This window comes from Patagioenas fasciata, chromosome 4, assembly GCF_037038585.1.
Source record: "Patagioenas fasciata isolate bPatFas1 chromosome 4, bPatFas1.hap1, whole genome shotgun sequence".
Taxonomy (NCBI): Eukaryota; Metazoa; Chordata; class Aves; order Columbiformes; family Columbidae; genus Patagioenas; species Patagioenas fasciata.
This window is the reverse complement of record NC_092523.1, coordinates 13,172,316-13,186,905: the sequence shown is the minus strand read 5'-3', so window position 1 is coordinate 13,186,905 and position 14,590 is coordinate 13,172,316. Positions and strand designations below refer to the sequence as shown.

At 38.2% G+C, this 14,590-nt stretch overlaps 1 protein-coding gene across 3 annotated transcripts in view; it reads left to right on the top strand.

Moving 5' to 3' along the window:
* TBC1D14 (TBC1 domain family member 14) overlaps positions 1-14,590 on the top strand; it is a 67,950-nt gene that overhangs the window by 35,383 nt on the left and 17,977 nt on the right. For all 3 annotated transcript variants that reach the window (XM_065836327.2, XM_071808556.1, XM_065836329.2), the window contains 7 exons: positions 3,148-3,266; positions 5,869-5,951; positions 8,064-8,181; positions 9,698-9,804; positions 10,668-10,748; positions 12,177-12,271; positions 13,340-13,411. In XM_065836327.2, coding sequence (XP_065692399.1) covers positions 3,148-3,266; positions 5,869-5,951; positions 8,064-8,181; positions 9,698-9,804; positions 10,668-10,748; positions 12,177-12,271; positions 13,340-13,411 — 675 coding nt within the window. The remainder of the gene's footprint in view (positions 1-3,147; positions 3,267-5,868; positions 5,952-8,063; positions 8,182-9,697; positions 9,805-10,667; positions 10,749-12,176; positions 12,272-13,339; positions 13,412-14,590) is intronic.

Here is a 14,590-nt window from a genome sequence, read left to right as displayed (position 1 = left end):
AAAAAAAGCTTAAAATGAGCTATTGTGTGGTTCAGCCTATTGCAGTATGCCTGGATGTGCAAATACTTCCACTTGCTCAGTCAGCACATACTCCTTAACATGAGTTTGTGGAGGCTTCATTCTCCTTCACTGCTGTATCGTACATTGTACTCTGTTCAAACTGCATTTTTTTCTTACTGGAATAAAATATCATTTTCATGAGCTTTTGTCATCTGTGAATTTTGGTGGCTTTTTCTTAGGGTTTTTTGGGGGGTGGAGTGTGGTTTTATTGTTGTTGGGTTTTTCTGTTTGTTTGTTTTTCCCTTATTAAAAAACAGCCTTGTGGATAACAACTGTCACCAGCAGACATTTTTATTCTGTTTTTTTGGCTACTGCTGAAAAGGGTGATATTACTACAAAAGACTCATACTTGTAATCGGATAAAATGTGCCACTCCCATTTTTGTGCTGCTCTGGCTTCTTTACTGTAGGATAGTGCTGAGTGGAACACGTCAGTGAATACTTGCTGAGATACAGGGTGGGCTTTTGCTCTTTAAGGTGTTTCAGTAACTGTACTAATATGCCAGTACTGTAACTAGCCATCCGTATTTGAAAATAAAACATTCCTTAACCAAGAAATTCTTGGAAGAATGATATTCATCTGTAGTGCTGGTCTGGAAAACGTTATGCTTGGCCAAATGAGCTTTCCAAGATAATCCTACTGTAAGGAATAACATCCCCATTGCAGCCGGGTGTGTACAATTTTTCTCATCTTCCAAAAGCGAATTTGCTCACCAGTTGACTTTCAGTGAAAGAAGGCCCAGAAAATAATTTTCATAGCCAAAATTAAGCAGCTTTTCTGGAACTTCTACTGTGGTAAGCATTGGGTACATGTCTTTTAATGTCAAGTTCTGTGATGCTTCAGGGAGATCAATATATGAGGATTTCTGCATATTGGCAGTTGGATGCTGGATGGTTTTTCATTCACCAGCAGTCTCTCAAAGGAGTAAAAACATTAGATTTAGGGACGAAGTTCGCTTTGTCTGTTGAAGCAGCAATGGAAGTTAATATTTGACTGTGTTAATTTGTGAAAAATAGCTAATAAAAAAGTCGGTCTCCTCATTGAAACTGGGAAAAAGAAAAACCATTAGCCTCATTCCTGCCCACACTATTTTTCTTTCCTTATTTTCTCAATGGAGTTTTTTTAGTGAACATCTTTGTCAGCATGAGCACTATCCCTTTATTAAACAGAGCTAAGTGTTATTCAGTAGTTGAAATGCGTTTTTCTTGGTTCTTTTCCTTGTTTTCAAACTGATGTCATGCATAGCAGCATTAACTGGTATTAATGAGCCAGACATTCCCAATTCGTGACAATGTTTCCTGTCACAGCAATGCAGGCATCACAGGATTGATCATTGAGGCAGTGCCCAGTTAGCACACAAGGAAAAGGAGGGTTTTTCTGTGTCCCAGGAGCTTTGGAGACCTGCCCCTGTGGGTCCCACAAAACCTAGCGTGAACTAGAATTGAATTGTATGACAGAGTAGAAAACCACAGCTGTGTTGCTTGGCATTTCTGTATATTTTTCATCTATCCCCTTTTTTTCGAAGGTGGGATTGGAGGAGAAGACCTTTCTGGAAGTGGTAGGGAGCCTGTTTTAGTTTCTGAATGATCCAGGCTGTTCTGATTGTGTTGGAAAGGTTGGATCTGTTGCCCAAGGAAGTTTTGACCTGATTGACAGGTTAGGTGGAGAGAAAGAAATCAGAACCATTTGAGGAGCTGTTTGTGCTAACGGGATAACATCCATGGCTGGAACACTGTTCGTAGTTCTCATTTATAATGATTAGTTCTCACAGTGTTGTTTCTTTTATTTTAATAGAAATTGCATAAACAAACTACACATGAGAACAGGTGGGTTTGGATAGTGACAAAATTCATTATGAAGTAGATTGTAGAAGTATATATAATATGGATTATTTTTTTTTCTGTAGGACTGTTTGACTGTCCTTGTTTTTTAATACTTAATGTTTGCTCTAGTATTTCAAGCATTGGAGTAGATGGGAGTTGTGTAAGGTTTGTTTTATCCCACTAGGTTATGTTTTTGATACATTTTCTTTCAAAATGATGTTTGTGGGAAAAATAATAATAGCATGGTACATGTAATGCCAAGTCTTCTAATGTAGATCATAGTGATACAGTAACTAAGGGTGAAAGGACCTCTGAGTCTCAGGGTTCATCCACTTGCGTTTTGAATGCCTTCAAGGACAGAGGTTCCACCACATCTCGGGAAACTTGTCCCAGTGTTTGACTGCCTTCCTAGTGTTTGTTTGTTGTTGTTTTTCCTTTTTTTTTTTTTCCCCTAAGAGCAGAATTCTCCTTGTAGCAGTTTGTGCCTGTTGTCTTCATGTTCTTTACACAAGCTCCTCAGAGACTCATGCTCAGCCTTCACTGTCCCATTCATGCTGCCTGCCGAAGATCCAGCGCAGCCTCGTCCTCCAAAGGCTGAACAAGCCCAGTTCTCTCACCTTTCCTTGTGTGTCACTTGCTTCAGACCTCAGTCATGTTGGTGTCTCTTCATTCGTCTTGCTCTGCTGTGTCAGTGTCTATATTACAAACACAGTAGCTTGTGCTCCGTTAGGCTTTGGGATTGTCATACTTCAAGGCATCATAACAAGTGTGGGGTTTCTGTCTAACCGTGATTTTAACCTCCCCCATCAGTCCTTGAAAGGTTGCATCTTAAAATAACTCAAGTTGGAGAAATCTTACCATGCGATATTAAGATAAGGAGCTTATGGTTGGTTTTGGCTTCAATTTCAAAACCATGTAAATGAAAACAATAATATTTTAAATAGGTCTTAGTTTATACCTCAGATAGTATGCGCTGTTTGTAAGCTCATTCTTAGCAGTACTTTGTAAAATCAGGCTGCCAGTCAGAGGAACTTTAGATGTTGCTACAAACAGAAGGAATGGAAAAAACATCAAATCTCACTGCTGAACATAAATTGTTTTCAGTTCTGAGGCTGCTCTTGTTGAAAAGCTTTAAGTGGACTGCAGTTGGGCAGAGATGTGAAAGCACTATCTTGAAGAATTTTGTAGGCCCTGTTTAAATTTTTATGTGCATCATGTTGGTGTTCTTGACTCTTGCAACCTGCCCTGTCTTTTGTTTCTCTAGGAATATGAAGAAAAAACTGGACGAGCTCACAGACCACTCTCTCCTAAACAGAATGTGAGGAAGAATCTTGATTTCGAACCCCTCTCCACTACAGCGCTCATTCTAGAGGACAGACCAGCGTAAGTTTTGGGAAATACCACAGTGAAGGTGCCTTTAAAATTAGACGAGCAAAGCTTTTCTTACCATGTGTATTTGATTACTCTTAGCTTAAACAGATAATTTAAAATTTAAAATAGATTTTTTCTTTTTCAGGCTAGTGAATATGAAAGTGTGCTGATTATGAGAAAAAAAATATTCAAACAAAAGTACCCTTATTTTATAATAAAAGCAACAGATTTGTATGAAAGGAGGCAATTAGGAGAGCGGAGCTCTAGATTTGAGTAATTCTAACTTCTAAACATGAATAAGGGGTTTTTATTTTCTCTGAGAGAACATAAGCATAGAAGTAAAGCTGGTACATGCTGAAGAAATTGAGAAGCAAGGATACAGTGTCCTGTTTACACAGAGAAAGACCACACTTTCATAAATAATGGAACAACATAATGATTGTTCTGCAGTGGGTTCAGCATTGCATTTTAGAGGTTGTCCAGTACTTGCTAAGTTGTTTCATGCAGTTACTGTAAGGAGATTCTTGCATACACAGATGAACTCCATAGCGATTTACTGGCAACTGTTCTGCCGTGGTTTGCTCCTGAAGCACACAAAGTCATATTTAGTCCATTTATGAATGGTACTCAGCTTTACAGGCATGGCATCTGCATTTTTAATAGAGCTGTGCATTGCTGTAATGAACTGACGTAAGTCTGTATTTTCATCAACAAGTCTGGATGAAGAATGCTCATGTTTAGAACAGTTTTTTACTTGACTGGTAGACTGTCACAAGAGTTCTTGGGACATCTAGAGCAATGGAAGAGTGATTATTTGTTATAGCAGGTTTTATTGTATGCAGCTGCAAGCGATGCATACTAGCTTATTTGTTGTATTTAAAACGTGTCTATTAAAAATAATTTTTTATGTGAGATGGTCTGAGAAGTACAGAGTTTGGACTGAGTTAGTGATATGTTAGAGGATAACATTCAGATTTTGCTTTTTCATTTTTCTACTGTTGATAGACTGAGGAACTCCCAGCACAAAAGGTACTTTTTAAGATTCTAGACAATGAATCTTCATTTCTTTTGTCTTGTAGGGAAAAGTGCTCTGGACAACAGTGCTGTCCTCTGACGAATCTTTCTACATAATCTTTTAAAATTGTTTACTTGCAGTTACCGTACACTTTTTTTAACCTATTAGGCTTTAAGTTTTTTTTTTTTTTTCTAAATTTCCTATGACAAAAATATTTAAAACTTCTGTATGAAAAATGTAGTGAGAATTTTTTTCACTTGTAGGGTTAGGGTAAAACCGTATAGAAAAAAAACCCAATAAATATTCCATAATGACTCCAGCTTTAACTGGAAAAAGTGTTAGTTGAATCTTAATAGATAGTAAACACCATCTCATGTGTATGTGAGACAGGACAAATCATTTAAGTGGTGGAATTTAAGTTAACAGAACTTGGTTGTTTCATCTGTTTTTTCCTTTCCGAACTTTCCCTAACTTACACCATTTCTGAAGACATGGATTTAAATAAGATGCTGGTGAATTTACATAAATGGAACTGTGAAAGAACCATGGCTAACAATGACAGTAATGTGAAAATCCACTTGTTCTTGTCACAATTTTGATTTTTAAAAATATTCATAGGCATGTATCACCTGGCTATGCATACTTTACAGATAATATGATTATGTAAATAGTAAAGGATGCTACCAGTAGTTGTGACTTACGTTGATGGGTAGCAGCTGCCTGATGTGTGACACCCTACAGGAACGTGACAGTGAATTTTTGCATATCTTTGTTATTAACCAAAGATATAAACTGTCCCAGGAATACAATACAGTGTTCTGTCATACAGAAGAGCGGAATACTTAGTTGTTTCCTGTGTTGATGTTTTGGTGATCCTGTAGTTGTGTGAGATACATAGTGGTTATGTTAATTACAAATATGATTAGCTTAAAGTTAATGTGGTCTGAGATAGGAGCATGTGTACTTGTATGGCAAATATGTTACCAGTTCAGGCTTTAGTCACTGATCAAAAAGGCTGTGCTAGTGTTGATAAATGGAGAATATAGAGGATGACTCCAGTGCCACTTGTTGCTGTAGAAGCGAGGGGGAGGAGTTAAGCCTTTAAAATAGAAATGGGGTCTCAGAGAGCGAAGGGGAAAAGGAAGCTGATGTATTGAGTCCTTACTGTGTGGGGAAATATTGTGAATGTAACTCTTAAATGAGGTGTGTGGTAAGAGAGAATATGGTCTTGCATCTTATCTGTAGAAATCAGTTTAAATCAAAACCTACCAGCTTGGTATATACCAGTATATTCTCTTTATTTATGAAGATCAACCTGTGGGTTCAGTTGGTTCAATAATAAAAATGCTGAGATTGCCAAGCATAAGGAAATTACTCAGCATATTTTGTATATAAACGTAGTCGTAGCTGGTCAGTGTTCTTTCCGTCTCTTCTGCTGACTCTGGGGAAAAAAATCTTTCCAAGGATCCATTGCTCTATTCTTTGATCACATATTTTGACAAGAAGCAGTATATGCTTTTCTTTTAGAAGTGTGTAGAATTTTCTTTAGACAGGCTTGCCAACTTCAAAGACTGATTATTATTATTTTTTAAATTTAAGGAACCTTCCTGCAAAACCAGCTGAAGAAGCTCAGAAACACAGACAACAGTACGAAGAAATGGTGGTTCAAGCAAAAAAAAGAGGTGATGGAATTTCTTATCTTCAGAGGAGAAATTTAAAGTTTAAGGGGTGTTTCTGACCCTGAAATATACTTGTGTCAGTCTGCTGCTCTGTGCCATGAGGGACCTGTACCTCCTCTCGAGAAGAATCAATCCAGAGAAGAGAGAGGGGTGATGGTAGTTGAATTTAAAAGCCCGATGCCAAGCTAAAAAAGGAAACAATCCAAGAATCCAGCAGAAAATAATTTTTTAATTTGCAATACTTAAATAATTGAGTGGCATCTGTTTGTGTGTTTAAAAAGTTATTAATATATTGAAATAGATTATCAGTCGAATTAGTGAAGACTAGACTTATGTAGATAACTACGGTATATTTGATAGTTTCATGTTGGGAACAACCTGTTGAGGCTCTAGTACATAAATACATAATTTTCCACATAGGAAAATTAATGTAGTTATGTTTATTTGTTAATCTATCTCCCACTTAAAATTTACAGCTTTCCCAAGGTTTTGCTAATCACTTCTCTGTGGCATTGTTCACAGAAGGATCTCAGCAGCACTGTACTGTGCACGTCAGGTGGAGCTGAGAGTTGTGGTTTTCTTCTGCTGACATTTTTGACCATCTGACTTTTCTAATAAAAAACATTGCAATAATAGGAAATTTGGACTCATAGAAGTTTTGTGTCCAGTGAGAGCTACTGGAAATTCTTTTTTTTCCAGATGGCCAGACCTCTGAGCCATATGAAACAGTGGAAAGGTGATATGAACACAAGACTTGCTTTCTGCAGTTCACATATTAATAAAAGTATCCTCTCGTGGTTTTGAACATCATGCAGCTAGCAGTGAAGTTCTAATTTCATGTGACTCCTGTGTTAGTACCGCACTTAATGTGTAGTAGTCAAAAGGGGCTTCTCTGTTCTTTCTTTGCACGTAGAGCAGATGGTTTGGGATAAATGGGCTGATGCTTAGTTTAGGCAATGGGCCAGGCCCTTGTGCTGTCTTCACTGGACTGGAGTATGCCATTCTGCCTGGATAAATATCCTGACAAGCCCCTTTTCCCAAAAGCCACTCCAGAGCAACAGCTTTGCAGAGTGATGTGTAGAGGTCAGGAACTCAGAGAGTGTAAACACCCTTTATTTAAGTGTGTAAGCCTGTATTTAGGCAGACTTGCAAAGAGCTCGTATCACAGCTGAAAATATTAGGAGGTGGTTGGTGTGGTTCTGCTCAGGCACAACTTCCCTTGGGCTTTAAAGTGGACCCATCAGGTTGTGTGTGTTCCTTCCAAAAACCTTGTTCACGGTACTGCTGTCCTTCAGTTAATTTCCTCGCCAGGTCAGAACCTTCCTGTGTGGTGAACGTTGTGTGTGTGCACGCACATCCTGTATTTCCACTTTGCTGCTATAAAGAGCGTCTGCCTGCATTTGTTAAATTGCATGTCTAGCAAATTTGCCTGTAGAAAAAACAGTAGTTGATGATTCAAGAAGAAATACTGAGCAATGATGCGAAAATGTAAAATATGTTTAAACAGATCTTGAAAACGGTTTTCTTTTTAAGGAACTGGATGTTTCTGGTATATATATATACTTGTGATGTATGACGTGTAGATTAAGCATGCGCTAAGTAGCATCAAAAATGTGGCTTTTTTGATTTCCTGACAGTATATATAATTCATGATTTACAAAGACCAACACATAAGAGTGATGAAAACAAAATACAAAATCTGTATTATATTGGCCAGTCTTTTTGAGTCTGCTATAAAACAAGGGGTGGGGCTTTACTGGGAAGTGCTCTGACCTGTCCTACCAGGTGGGGCTGTTGGCTGTCAGAGATGCTAATTCAAAGGTACTTATGTGGTTAGATTTGAAGGGTGAAAGGAGCAGTATATTATCTGACTCCCTTTGCGCCATCCATCAGAAATGAACCTTATGCATAGTTCGTTCCACTTTTTTCTTTATTCACATTTGGCCTCACTGCTCAGCTTGCTGTATGACTGGGAAATCTTTAGAATTTGAACAGTCCGCTGTGTATTTAGGTGAATATAGTGTGCTTTTATATGGGCATATAGCCATGAATAGCTAACTATGAATACTTGGTTTCTGTTTTTATTAACTTAAAAGGGAAATTGCTTTTCTGCAGAGCTTAAAGAAGCCCAGAGGAGAAAGAAACAACTGGAAGAACGGTGTAAACTGGAAGACAGCATCGGCAATGCTGTTTTAACTTGGAACAATGAAATCTTGCCCAACTGGGAAACTATGTAAGACAGTATGTTATACTGAGTTTTAATTACAATTGCCGAGTCTGTGTCCTGAAGATAAGTTACAAAGTTAGCAAGTATAATTTTAAGTGGTCTTGGAAACTTTTGTTTGAAAGTCACTTTTGGACATTTGCAGAGAAAATGAACGACATGTTATTTCTACAAGGTTGCTGGAAGTTATGCTGTTGTTATTTGTCTTTAGTGGAGGTTCAGAGTATTTAGAACTTGTGAAACACTGAAGTAATCTGTGGTGAAGAATGTAAAATCACAGAACATAATATTGTTGATGTTATAATATCAGGTGCAGACTGAAATGTGTCTATGGTATCATGTAGGCTCTTTAATTACGGAGTGCTTTACCTGCTGGGGTAATCAAGTGATGGAAAAGAGAAGTAGGGAAAAAGTTATTTTTTAAAAAAATGCGGAGTGCTAAAATATTTCCTGCAAAGAACAGCACAGACAATTGATAAGCTGCTTTCACTGTCTGGTTTTTCATGGACTTCACTAGTAATCTTAAAAAAAAACAGCCTCCCCCCAGTGAATGTAACCACCACAGCATGTAAGCCTCCACAGCGCTACAATTGCAATTTGCCTAATCATGGAATTCAGTTGTCATGAGAATATATGTTAAAAATATGGATGGAATTTGTTGGAAAATGCATTTCTGGAGAACTGAAGTAATAAATTCAGTATAAGGAAATCACAGATTTACATGTCTGCCTTTAGCATTTGAAGGTGCATTTGTTACAGCTGCTATTAAAATAAGGACACCTTTTCCTATATTGGTTTATAAATCCCGAAGTCCCCCAATGTATTCACTATTCTACATTTAATTCAGAATCTGCTTTTAGATAAGTACATTGTGGTGGTTTTTGTCACCACCACAAACTTTCATTGGTGCTTGGGTGGTATTTGGTTCTTCCTCCTGAGCTCTCAGATCGCTGAGCATCAGCTGCAGCTGTTTCAAAGCCTGTCTTTTGTTAAAATGTCTTTCATGCTCCCACCTAAAAGTTGGTACTTGTTACATCTTCATGCATTTTTCTGGAGGGTTAGAGCTGCACAGCTGGGTGGGAAACTGCATATTGCACGTGCACAGCAGGGTGATGACAGAGCAGAGAGGGTAGGCTTCTGTAAATTGTTTCTGTGTTTAATTTTACATGGAGATTTAAGTCTTCCCAGTCTTCAGCATAGGCAGTGACATAGGTGTGAATTTCAATTTCATTTGTTTATTTCTGTTCCTATGATTTTTGCCTGGTTAAGTGTGGTTGCAGATTACAGATATTGTGATTGCAGAGCTGCTGTCAGAATAAACCATTATCTTGGAAGAAAGTTAAGCTTTCCTTTACAGTTCAAAGCAAAGTAGTACTGAAGGATGGGTATACACAAACCATGTTTCACTTCTCGGCCTGTTGATGTTCGTTTTGGTTTGGATCCCTTCAGCAGTGGTAGGAGGACACATTCGCAATTCAACTGGCAATTAAGTATTTCTTAGAATAATCTGTTTTATTTTGAACAGGTGCTGTTCCCGTAAAGTTCGAGAGCTCTGGTGGCAGGGCATCCCTCCGAGTGTGAGAGGCAAAGTCTGGAGCTTGGCAATTGGCAACGAATTAAACATCACCCACGGTGAGACTGTTTTGTCTGCATCGTCTTACAAAGACAAAGAGCAAGGGGACAGTCTTGTGTTTATTATGATGTATCAGAACATGAGGTGTGAGCGTTGAGAAGATGTTATCTAGCTATGCTTTGTGGTGCTTTGATGTGTTTTTTTAAAAAATAGTGTCTTTTAGTCTTGTAACTGCTCTAGGAGTGCTGCTGTGAATTGTTTCTGATGATTGCTGTCACCGTCTTTCCTTGTTAGATGGAGATGGTCAGAATTTTTTTATTTTTTAGATTTAAGAGTTGTTAATATTGGAATACCTGTGAGTATGCATACAGCATGTTTCCTTTCTTTTAGAGCAACACATTAGGTTTGTGAGAGATTTAAAGACTCTGGGAAAATTTGTACTTTTGTGCGTGTTTGTGAAAATAGAAATAGTGTGCTACTTCAGAGTACAGGAAAACACAGCTCTGAAAGACTAATGTGTGATTCATTCCAACATGGGAGTGTGGTAGGCTGCCTGTATTCCTGCTGTATTGTGCTGTGTTTCTGTGCTGGGCTTAGTTACCTTGGGTGTAGTTCTTACATGGAATTTTCTAGATTTCTACCCATTCAGACTATAATTTTGAACCCCAGTGCTCTGTAAGAGAAGCAAATCCTTGAACATGAAATGCAACTTGTGCCTAGATTGCCTTTCCTTATCACTTAATCTTCAGTTATAGGTCAGTGGAACACGTCTTTTAGAACCATAACCTACTTAGAAATTCAGCCACTGTGGTAGAAATACTGTACTTGTAATGACTGGGACAGCATTGGTAGTTAGTACCTGATAGTGGGAACAAGTGCGTACAAATAGTGGACTTGATGTTCTCTGTTTTTCCTTTTCCAGAACTGTACGATATTTGCCTGGCTCGTGCCAAAGAGAAGTGGCGATCACTTAGCACAGGAGGGGCTGAAGTAGAATGTGAAGGTATGTTGTTCGTGAAGCATTTATGCTGTGTTATAAAACGAGAGATTTTGTAAAATCATTCCTTAAAATGAAATCACAGCTTTAAAACAAAAAAATTCAGCTATGAAGATGCCACTGGTAAAAAGAAAGCTGCTTTTTGCGGAAGCAAGAAATAGCTGTGTTTTTTCTCTCAATGAAACTGTAGTCTGTTATAAAACACATTTTTTCATTTTTCTTTAGAAACTATCTGTAGGTACATGTTCTTACTTGATGCTGATTTGCAGAAAAACTAGGAAAGTTTGGGGATTAGAATTTGAATGGCAACACAAAAATACTTTTCGGCATCTGTAGTTTTGGAATTGAAACTGTAATTATAGCAGAAAATAGCGTTTTAGTCCGTTATTACAGCTTTGAGCCCATCTCTCGGGTGTATTTCAGCGAGCAGCAATTTATTTTTGTAGATGAAGTGGTTTGAGATTTACTAATTGATTGGAAGAGTTGTCTGGTTTTGAGAAGGTATAAAAGTACATGCAGATACTTGGAATGCCTTTGGTAAGGAATTACGCTGAGCAAGAAAAGGATGATATACATACTGACATTTATCAACAGAAAAATATTTTTAATTGGAAATCCCCTACTTAGTTTTGTCATGTTTGTCTGCGCCTTACCTAAGTTGACATTTAGTACACTTCCAGCTTCCTCTTGCACTTTGTTTTCTGGAGCATATATGCTCATGTGGTTACTGTGAGCACTGATTAGTGACAACTCTTGTTTTTTGATTAGTCAATAAGTAACAATAGGTAATTCCCGACTATACTTAGCAGAGCAGACAAAATACAAGTAAAACTTCTTCATATCAGAAAGAAAACTAATTCTGCAGGAATGTACTTTGGATGAGATCTGTTTCAGTTACATAGAGTGTATTGCAATGTCCATTTTGATGTATTTAACAACACATACAAAGAGTAAATAAACAGTGTTTTGGAAGGAGAGCTGACGGTAGTAGAGGTAGGTGGCATCCATTGAATGCTTCTGCTTTGGGACTTTTCACTTCCACCACAACCTTTCAGGAGAGACAGCTACTTCAGGAGCCGCTGGGAAGCCTTGTTGAGAGTGAGGGGTCACAGGTTACCCAGCGTGTGTGTCTGTCTGATGTTTGGTCAGCAGATACCAGCGAAGTGCCTGGCCTGCCTTGCCTGGCATCTTTTCCCTGTCGCTTTGAAACATATTGAGGGTCAGTGTGCACTGTAGAGGTGCTGTGAGTCACAACATATTTGCTGCTTAGCCTGTGTGCTGAATTCAGGGAATTGTCCTGTCTATACCCTTACTCCCTAGCATTCACATTGAAATATGTGAACTATGCAAAAGCTAACCCTTACCAGGGGAAAACAAACAAACAAACAACATAAACTTATTCGTGTAATAAATGCAGTAACTTTGGCTTTTTAGATGCTGGATTTTCTGCAGCTGACAGAGAAGCAAGCTTGGAGTTAATAAAACTGGATATCTCAAGGACGTTTCCTAACCTCTGTATATTCCAGCAAGTAAGCAATGATAACTTTTGTCCTGACTTCTCAGAGAAATTAACTTTATGTAATCTTGTCTGTCCCCTGGTTGAAACAGCCTATTGAGTTCAAATATGAAGGACTAGACATCTTGAGAGTAAAAGGTTCCTAAAGATTTTGGAAAACTATAAATAATCTAGAAGAATAACTTCAAAGTACTATACATTTGTGAGAGGGAAAAAAACCAAAACCAACCAACCAAACAAACAAAAAAACCCAACCAAACAAAAATCTGTTGGCTGATAGATGTGATTCATCCAACCCAGTTCATGCTGGCTTCTGTCTGATGAAGTGATGCAGGTGAGTGTTTCTGGATCAGTGAATCAACACTGGTGGGTTATAAATACATGGTAAGTGAGAGGGAGCACAGCTCAAGCAGGGTTTGGTGGCCTTTTTTTGGTTCCATGCAAGACCAATTTAACTTTTATGTTTTTGGTGCACTTTAATGACTCATTTAACCACATATTTTGTCCTTCTATACACAAATTTCAGAAGCCCTGTAAAAAGCTGAGACTGTGATAAATCAACATCTTTGGTTGAAAATCTTCCCTTTGGAAATTCTCAACCAGTTACAGTACTTAGTGTAAGATATGGCAGCTGTCAGTAGTCAACAATGTGAAATTCTTTTTAGCTGTACATGTCATACTTGATATGCTTCCTGTGTGTTATGGCATATCATTGTTTTAAGTATTTTCATTGTGACTGAATTCTGCCTCTAATCTAACAGCCAGTTAAGTAGTTCTCATTAGTGTTCTGCTTTCTTGACACCATTGTCGAAGTGTTGCTAAGCTATAAGGAGTCTCTTGGGCTAACATTGCTTTTGTATAAGGATTTAATATGTAATCGATATATTGAATTAACTGTATGCATTCGTAATAAATGTGGTATGAAGGGCTGTTTCATACTTTAAAAATCAAAATTATTTTGACGGACTTGGGGCTGTCAAAGCTGCACAGAGAAATAACGTCATCGGAAGCAATAGATACTGTCTGTGGCACTGAAGGGTTTTTAGCATCTGTTAGATGTCTCATTTTTGTTTAATTACAGGGTGGTCCCTACCATGACACGTTGCACAGTATTTTAGGAGCCTATACTTGTTACAGACCTGATGTAGGCTATGTAAGTGAAGAATTTTTTTTGGCGGGATGGGGGCGAAGAGGGAGAATTGTGTTAATCAGTCCTTTGTAAATCGGTATTAAGTGATTTTTTTTTGTGAATATTTGTGAGATTTCTGTTTGCTCTCTTCTATTCCAGTACAAGCTTGAGAAGCGTATCTAATGGTTTTGTTTCTAGATTTAAGCTTTTTAACAGGTTAAGTAATTGGAAAACTGAAAAGTACATATTTGCAGTGTTTGAAAAAGAGAAGATGGAGTTAAGTTGGTCCTTTGAAGTACGTAGTGTTCTTAGTGGCAGTCTTACTGAGACTATTCTGTTGAGTATCTTACTCCTGCTTATACATTTCTGTGCCTCAGCACTGTGGACTTCTGGAACAGTCTTTAAAGCAATGCCCATCAGGGCTACGTGCGCTCCTCAAAATATTTGAAGTAGTGATTTGGAAAGGACTGAGTGGATTTCAGATACTCCATTTAGTCTTTTTTCCCCTGAGCAGGAATATATGTAGGAGCTTATTCTTTATTCAGGAGCAGTGGTTTTAGAGAAGACAAATGTAGAAAGAGAACGTTCCTATTCTGTGAGCAGCATGTGATGCTTGGCAAAAACTGCTGGATGTGTCTACTGGGAAACTGGAAGAGAGGAGATCAGGTGGTGTACTCTGCTTGGCACGGAACCTGCTGTTGTGTTGGGAAGCAGCTTGTTCCTCAGGCTTGCAGGAAGGATTGTCACACCTTGCTCTGTGCAACTGCACAACAACGCTGCACCCTCTGAGTGAGGTTTGCCTAGATTGAGCATCGATCCTGTAGCATACTGTGTAGAAAAATGCAGCAACGTTCTGAGCTTATGGTAAATGAAACATGAACTTAATCTCAAAATGGTGCTGCTTGTCAAATGAGTCATTGCAGTTGTCTGTAACTGCTGGTAATTGATTTTAAAAGAACAGTCATTGTCTCCAGTGTCCTAGTCAGCTTTCTAGAAATAAGGGTATATATGATCCTTTCCTAGGAGAGGAGTGATTACTTAGAAACAGATTGTTCCTCAAAAAAATCTTTATTCTACGTATTTGAAAGTGCTGTCATCCTAACCTATCTTTGGAATCTTACTTAGCCTTTGAAAAGAGGCAGCAATGGGGATCATTAGCTTCTGTGCTTGGAACATACAATTCCAAAGGGTCAAGTGGGTTAA